Source organism: Pipra filicauda, unplaced genomic scaffold, assembly GCF_003945595.2.
Source record: "Pipra filicauda isolate LSUMZ 115617 unplaced genomic scaffold, ASM394559v2 scaffold1636_size7380_pilon, whole genome shotgun sequence".
NCBI lineage: Eukaryota > Metazoa > Chordata > Aves > Passeriformes > Pipridae > Pipra > Pipra filicauda.
The window spans coordinates 1-7,370 of NW_024104136.1; the positions used below are offsets into that span (position 1 = coordinate 1).

The 7,370-nt window shown below is 71.7% G+C and overlaps 3 protein-coding genes across 3 annotated transcripts; 1 reads left to right on the forward strand and 2 right to left on the reverse strand.

Moving 5' to 3' along the window:
- Positions 1-194: 194 nt before the first annotated feature.
- Positions 195-2,190, reverse strand: LOC120322869 (glucagon receptor-like; the record flags this gene model as incomplete). Its single annotated transcript, XM_039379289.1, has 5 exons — positions 1,996-2,190; positions 1,382-1,455; positions 560-647; positions 385-492; positions 195-316 (listed from the first exon to the last, which is right to left on the reverse strand). Coding segments are annotated over exons 2-5 (363 nt in total), but the record flags the coding sequence as incomplete, so codon positions are not given.
- Positions 2,191-2,889: 699 nt separating this feature from the next.
- OPA3 (outer mitochondrial membrane lipid metabolism regulator OPA3) lies at positions 2,890-4,769 on the forward strand. Its single transcript, XM_039379290.1, has 2 exons — positions 2,890-3,040; positions 4,238-4,769. Exons 1-2 carry the CDS (start codon positions 2,899-2,901, stop codon positions 4,744-4,746), a joined length of 651 nt encoding a protein of 216 aa, XP_039235224.1. The 5' UTR covers positions 2,890-2,898; the 3' UTR covers positions 4,747-4,769.
- A 161-nt stretch (positions 4,770-4,930) lies between these two features.
- On the reverse strand, positions 4,931-7,149 carry LOC120322871 (vasodilator-stimulated phosphoprotein-like). The gene is made up of 8 exons (XM_039379291.1): positions 7,019-7,149; positions 6,616-6,734; positions 6,463-6,520; positions 6,326-6,362; positions 5,858-5,903; positions 5,707-5,779; positions 5,557-5,614; positions 4,931-5,347 (listed from the first exon to the last, which is right to left on the reverse strand). Exons 2-8 carry the CDS (start codon positions 6,645-6,647, stop codon positions 5,310-5,312), a joined length of 342 nt encoding a protein of 113 aa, XP_039235225.1. The 5' UTR covers positions 6,648-6,734; positions 7,019-7,149; the 3' UTR covers positions 4,931-5,309.
- Between the last annotated feature and the right edge of the window lie 221 nt (positions 7,150-7,370).

Below are 7,370 nucleotides of genomic sequence, written 5' to 3' on the forward strand. Positions count from 1 at the left end.
CTCCCCCCTCTTTCCCCCCAATTTTTCCCCTTTTCCCCCCCTCTCCCCCCTTTTCCCTCCTCTCTTCCCCCTCCCTCTCCCCCCTCTCCCTTCCCTCTCCCCCCTCTCTCCCCTCCCCTCCTCTCCCGTCTCTCCCCCCCCGTGTCCCCCCTCCCCTCTCTCCCCCCCCGTGCCCCCCAGACCCCCCTCCCCACCTGCAGGGGCTGTCCCGGGGCCGTGTCCTCGCACTGGGAATTGTCCTGCCAGGTCCTGCCGCTCTCGTCCGTCTCCCAGCGCCCGTCGGGGCCGCAGCGCCGCACGACCACCCCCCCCTGCACTGTGTGGCCGCCGTCACGCTCCGACCCGCGGGGGGACCCCCCGGCCCCCCCTTGCCCCCCCCGTTACCTCGGTGGTGCCAGGGCAGGTAGGAGGGGCAGGGCACGGTGACGGTGCTGTTGGGGGTCCCGTCCCCCCAGCACGCGTACAGGTCGAAGCTGCGGTTGCAGACGGGCCCTGGGGGGGCGCGGGGGGGTCAGGGGTGTCCCCGGATGGGGGGAACCCCGGGGGGGTCCCGGCTCACCTGGGGAGGGCGGGGCCAGGCGCAGGTGCTGCTCGCAGGTGAGGCGGTACTGGTGCCACGCCAGGAGGGTGGCCTGGGCCGAGCGGTCCTGGGGACACCGGGGGGGACAGAGGGACAGGAGGGGACAGAGGGACAGGGAGGGGACAGAGGGACAGGGGACAGAGGGACAGAGGGATAGAGGGACAGAGGGACAGGGAGGGGACAGAGGGACAGGAGGGGACAGAGGGACAGGTGGGGGGAGCGAGGTACAGGGAGGGAGGGGGACAGGGAGGGGACAGAGGGACAGGGGGGGGGACAGAGGGACAGAGGGACAGGGAGGGGACAGAGGGACAGAGGGACAGAGGGGACAGGGGAACAGGGAGGGGACAGAGGGGAATAGAGTGGGCAGGGGGCACAGGGAGGGGATGTTTGGGGGTCCTGGGGGGGGTCCCAGGGTGGGAGAGGACCCCCGGGGTGATGTGGGGGGTCCTGGAAGGTCTCGGGGGGCAGGTGACGTTGGGGGGGGCCTGTGGGGGTTCCCAGGGAGTGGGGGGACCCCCGGGGTGATGTTTGGGGGTCCTGGGAGGTCTCGGGGGGCAGGTGACATTGGGGGGACCCCCGGGGGACCCCCGGGGTGATATTTGGGGGTCCTCAGGGGTCCCGGGAGCAGGAGGACCCCCCGGGTGGTTTCGGGGGGTTCTGGGGCTGGAGGGTCCCTCGAGGCGGTGTTGGGGGGTCCCGGGGGGGGTCTCGAGGGCGGGGGCACCGCCGGGGTGATGTTGGGGGGTTCCGGGGGGTGGGGGGCTCCCGGATGATTTTGGGGGGTCCGGTGGGGGGTCTCACCTCTGTCCCACGCAGGACGCGGCTGAGCAGGGGGGGGCGGCCCATGGCGGCTCCTGGGGGGTCCCGGGGGGGTCCTGGGGAGGGGTGCCGGGTTTGGGGGGGTTGTGCCGGCGCCCCCCCCGCTCCCGCTCCCGGCGCCGCCCCCCCTTGACGCGCCCGTTGCCGTGGAGCCCCCACGGGGAGGGGGGGGGCACGGGGACCCCTCGCAGGCACGCGGACACGCGTGGGCGCCCCTTGGGGGGGTTTCCAGCAGTCACCTCCCCCCTCGACGTCCCTTGTCCCCCCCACCCGGGTTGCTTTTCCCCCCTCCCTCCCACCACGTGTGTCCCCTGCTGCCCCCCCAAAGTGCCCTCGTGTCCTCCCGATGCTCCCACGACCCCCCCCCCGGCGACCCCCCCGGTGTCCCTTGTCCCCCCCCCGATGTCCCTTGTCCCCCCTCGTGTCCCGGGTCCCCCCCACGCGTGTCCCCCCGACCCCCCCGGGACCCTCCCCGCGATCCCCCCCGGCACCCCCCTCGTGTCCCGTGTCCCCCCCGTGTCCCCCGTCCCCCCCCCGTGTCCCGGGGCCCCCCACGCGCGTTCCCTCCCCCGGGACCCCCCCGCGCCCCCCGGTACCGGCTCCGCGCGTGGCTCCGGCAGCGGCTGCGGCGGCGCCGCCCACGGGGGGCGGGGGGGGCTCGGGGGGGGGCTCGGGGCGCGCGTGGGGGGGCTCGGGAGGAGCAACGTGACCCGCGGGTCGCGTGGAGCCCAACCCACGGCACGGGGCGGGCGGGAGGAGGGAGGGGAGGGGACCCCGAGGGTCCCGGGGGCACCCACGAGGGTCCCAGAGTCACCCTCGGGGGTCCCGGTGTCCCCCAGGTGTGTCCCAGGTGTGTCCCAGTGTCCCCCATTGCCCCCCACTGTCCCCCATGTCCGCTGTAGGTTCCCAGTGTCCCCCCCGTGAGTCCCAGTCCCCCCAGTGCCCCCCAGTGCCCCCAATGTCCCCCAGTGCCCCCCAGTGCCCCCAATGTCCCCCAGTGCCCCCCAGTGCCTCCCAATGTCCCCAAGTGCACCCAGCGTCACAGTAACCAACCACAGGATGCGCCCAGTACAACACAATTGTATACCCCAGTGCCTCCCAATGTCCCCCAGTGCCCCCCAGTGCCCCCAGTGCCCCCCAGTGCCCCCAGTACCCCCCAATGTCCCCCAGTGCCCCCCAGTACCCCCCAGTGCCCCCCAGTGCCCCCCAGTACCCCCCAGTGCCCCCCAGTGCCCCCCAATCCCCCCCATTCCCCCTCATCACTGGGACCCCCACGAGGGGGCGTGGTCTCCCACAAAGAAGGCGTGGCCTCCCGCAAGCGTGGGCGTGTCCTCATCATTACAAAGGAGGCGTGTCCCGCCAGGGGGCGCCACACCTCCCTCCCCTCCGGGGGCACGTCCGGGTGGGCGGGGCCGACCGCCTTCCCCCGCGACGCGCGCGTGACGTCATCCCCGCGCGCCCCCCCATCCGCCCCGTGACGTCATCCCCGCGCGCCCACTATGGTGGCGGGCGCGTTCCCGCTGGCCAAGCTGCTGACGCTGGGCGCGCGCCAGCTCAGCCGCCCCCTGGCGGCGCGCATCAAGGCGGGGGCGCGCGCGAGCCCCTTCTTCAGGGCCTACATCTGCCTGCCCCCCGCCCAGCGTGAGTGACACGGGGGGCACGGGGGACACGGGGGGACATGGGGGACATGGAGGGACATGGGGGGTCATGGGGACACGGGGGGACCCCGCCCCGGCCCCTCCTTCAGGGCCTACATCTGCCTGCCCCCCGCCCAGCGTGAGTGACACGGGGGGACATGGGGGGCATGGGGGACACCCGGGGACACGGGGGGGTCACGGGGACACGGGGGGACCCCGCCCCGGCCCCTCCTTCAGGGCCTACATCTGCCTGCCCCCCGCCCAGCGTGAGTGACACGGGGGGCACGGGGGGCACGGGGGGACATGGGGGACATGGAGGGACATGGGGGGTCATGGGGACACGGGGGGACCCCGCCCCGGCCCCTCCTTCAGGGCCTACATCTGCCTGTCCCCCGCCCAGCGTGAGTGACACGGGGGGGTCATGGGGGGGTCATGGGGGGCATGGGGGGACATGGGGGGACATGGAGGGACATGGGGACACCCGGGGACACGGGGGGGTCACGGGGTCACGGGGGGACCCCGCCCCGGCCCCTCCTTCAGGGCCTACATCTGCCTGCCCCCCGCCCAGCGTGAGTGACACGGGGGGGTCATGGGGGGTCATGGGGGGACATGGGGGACATGAAGGGACATGGGGGACATGGGGTCACGGGGGGACCCCGCCCCGGCCCCTCCTTCAGGGCCTACATCTGCCTGCCCCCCGCCCAGCGTGAGTGACATGGGGGGGTCATGGGGGGACATGGGGGGACATGGGGGGACATGGGGGGACATGGGGACACCCGGGGGCACGGGAGGGTCACGGGGGACATGGGGGGACATGGGGGGACATGGGGACACCCAGGGACACGGGGGGGGGACACGGTTTGGGGGGGTATGGGCGGGTTTGGGGGCTCTGTGGGTGGGTTTGGGGGGTCTCTGGGGGGTCGATGTGTCTCTGGGTGGGTTTGGGGGGTCTCTGGTGGGGTTGATGTGTCTCTGGGTGGGTTTGGGGGGTCTCTGGGAGGTCGATGTGTCTCTGGGTGGGTTTGGGGGGTCTCTGGGAGGTCGATGTGTCTCTGGGTGTACCTGGGGGGGTCTCTGGGGGGGTCGATGTGTCTCTGGGTGGGTTTGGGGGGTCTCTGGGTGTACCTGGGGGGGTCTCTGGGGGGGTCGATGTGTCTCTGGGTGTACCTGGGGGGGTCTCTAACCCCCCGCCCCCCCTCAGTGTACCACTGGGTGGAGATGAGGACCAAGATGCGGCTGCTGGGGTTCCGGGGGGCGGCGGTGAAGCCCCTGAACGAGGAGGCGGCGGCCGAGCTGGGGGCAGAGCTGCTGGGGGAGGCGCTGGTCTTCGGGGTCGGGGGGCTCTGCCTCTACCTCGAGTACCTGCGGCAGGCGGGGCAGAGCCGGCGGCGCGAGGAGCACCTGGAGCAGACCCTGAGCGACCTGCGCCGGGACATCGAGGGGCTCCGGAGGGACCTGCACGAGCTCAGGGGACACGGGGGGCAGGGGCGGCCCCCCCAGGGGCAGGGACACCCCCAGAAGGGGGAGGGACACCCCCAGAAGGGGGAGGGACACACCCAGGGAGGGGCCGGACACGCCCAGGGAGGGGCCGGACGCCCCCAGACTGGTGCTGGGAATGGGGCGCCAGGCGATGGCCACGCCCCTGTGGTGACGAGCCACGCCCCCGCGGCCACGAGCCACGCCCCCGTCGGGTCAGGCCACACCCCCTGACAATAAAGTGCCCTCGTGATGTGTTTGGGTGTGGTGAAGGGGCGGGGCTTAAGGGAGAGCTGGGCGGGGCTACCCCTTGGGGGCGGGGTCTGGAGCAGGGTGTGGCCGCGGGCGGGGCCCCCCAAGTGACCCCCCTCAGCCCCCGCCTGTCCCCCCTTCCAGGGACCCCCCAAAACCACGAGGGGCCTGTAGAAAACCGTTTATTGGTGCGTGTGGGGGGGGTGGGACGGGACCCCCAAACCCCCCCAAAATAACCAAAAATAAAGGTGAAAACCCCAAAAAGTGGCTTAAAAAAGACCCCGGGCAGGGGGAGGGGGGGAAAGGAGGGGCTCCCCCCCCCTCCCTTCAAGTGTTTAAAAAAAAAGAGGGTCTCGGGTCGGGATGGGGGGGGCACAGTGTGGGGGGGAGGGGCTGCCCCGCCCCTCCCCCCTTGGTAAGGCACAGCCTGGGGGGTCCGGCCCGGAGCCCCCCCAGGGCGGTGAGGGGGTGAAATGGTGACGGGGAGGGGCTCGGGGGGGGGGGCCCTCCCCAAAATCCAGGCTCACGGGGGGGTGTGGGGGGGGTCAGGGCGTGTTTCGCTTCCGCAGCTCCGCCACGAACGCTGGGGGGGGAGGGGGGGCACAGTGTTGGGGGGGCAGTTTGGAACCCCCCCAGCCCCCCTGTGGCCCCTCCCTTTCCCCTGAGCCTCCCATGGCCCCCCCTTACCCCCCATGGCCCCCCCTTTTCCCTTGAGCTTCCCCCGGGAGCCCCCCCAGACCCTTCGTGGCCCCCCCTGCCCCCCCCCAGGACCCCCCCAGGGCCCCCTCCCACCTTCAATGATCTCCTCCTTCATCTTCTGCAGCTCCCTCCGAATCTCCTCCAGCAGCTCCTGGAAAGGGGGGGGGGAATTTGAGATTTGAGGGGGGGTCCACACCCCATAACCCCCCCCCCCAAAACCCCCCAAACCCCCCAAACTGGTACCAGTTTGAGTCTCTCCAGGTCGGGCTCACTGTGGTGCTCGGAGGGGGGAGGGGCAGGAACGGCCGATTTCATCCTGGGGGGGGGAAACCAATAAATTGAGGACCCCCCCCCAGGACCCCTCCGGGACCCCCCCAGGGCCCCCAAAACCCACCTGGGGAGGGTGGAGCTCGACTTCTCCCACAGCCTCCGAACGGGCTCTGCGGGGGAGAGGGGGCGGTGAGGGGGGGTGGACCATAAAGAGCCCCCCGAACCTCCCCTTTTCCCCTATAAAACCCCCCTAAAACCCTCTCGTGCCCCCCGAACCTCCCGTTCCTGTAAAGAACCCCCCAAAACCCCCTCTTATTATCCTGAAGAATTCCCCCCAAACCCCCCCATTCCCCTAAACAGCTCCCCCCCAAACTCCCCCCTTTCCTCTCAGGGCCCCCCAAACCCTAAAGAGACCCGAGACCAGCCTCGTTCCCCACAGAAACCCTCCCAAACTCCCCCATTCCCCTAAAGCCCCCCCCGAATTTCCCCGGCTCCAGGACTACGACTCCCATGATGCCCCGCGAGCCCGCACCCTGCCCTGCCGCGCCCCAGCGCCGCGGTGCACGCTGGGAGTTGTGGTCCGCGCGCTCACCCGCGGGCGCGCTCTTCGTGCCCGGCTCCGCCTCGTCCTGGGGGGGCACAAAGGGGGTTTTGGGGGGGTCTGGGGCGGAGGGGGGGGTAGGTTTGGGGTGACACCCCCCCAAAATCGCTCGAGGGGGTGGTACTGACATTGATGACGTCATCGTCCCTTTTGGGGGGTTTCTCCACCTGCTCCGTGGCTTTTCTCCTGGGGGGGGGGGGATAAAGGGAGGGGTCAGAGTGGGGGCCCCCCCGTCCAAATTGTGCCCCCCCCCAACCCGATCTCCCGAGCCCCCTCCTCACCGCCGGGCCAACATGGCGCTCATCTCCTCCATCAGCCCCCCCCCGGTCCCCCCCACCCGGGGGGGACCCTCGCCCTTGGGGGGGGCAGGGGGGGCCCCCCCGCTGGGGGGGGTTTCGTCCTGCGGGGGCAAACGGGGTGAAGCAGAAACAACCCCCCCTCCCATTTCTTTCTCCCCCCAATTTATTGCCCCCCCCAATTGTGCCCCCCGACATTTATTGCCCCCTAATTGTGCCCCCTCCCACTTGTTACCCCCCCTTGTGCCCCCCCAAGTGTTGCTCCCCGATTCTCGCCCCCCTCCATTTGTTGCCCCCCCATTTATTAACCCCTCAATTACTGCCCCATTTATTCCCCCCCCATTTATTCCCCCCCCCCAAATTGCCCCCCTCCCTCCCCCCCACTCACCTTCCCCACCCTCCGCAGTTTTGCCCCCGCGATGGCGGCGGCGAATCCAGAGACCCCCCCGGGGCCCCCCCCGGGCCCCCCCGAGCCCCCCCCCGGCAATGGGGGGGCCGGGGGGACCCCCCCCGGGGCTGAGGGGGGCGGCGGCCCGGGCGGTGGGGGCGGTCCCGGGGGTGGGGGGGGGCCGGGGGGCGGGGGGGGCGCTCCGGGGGGTCCTGGGGGGGCAGAAAGAGGGGGGGGTGTTAATGAGTGAGGGGGTCCTCCAAATTTTGGGGGGGGGGTGTCACTGTTACCCACCTGTGACCCCCCCGCGGCGCTCGGGCTCCTCCATCACCTGCCTGGGGGGGGGAAGGGG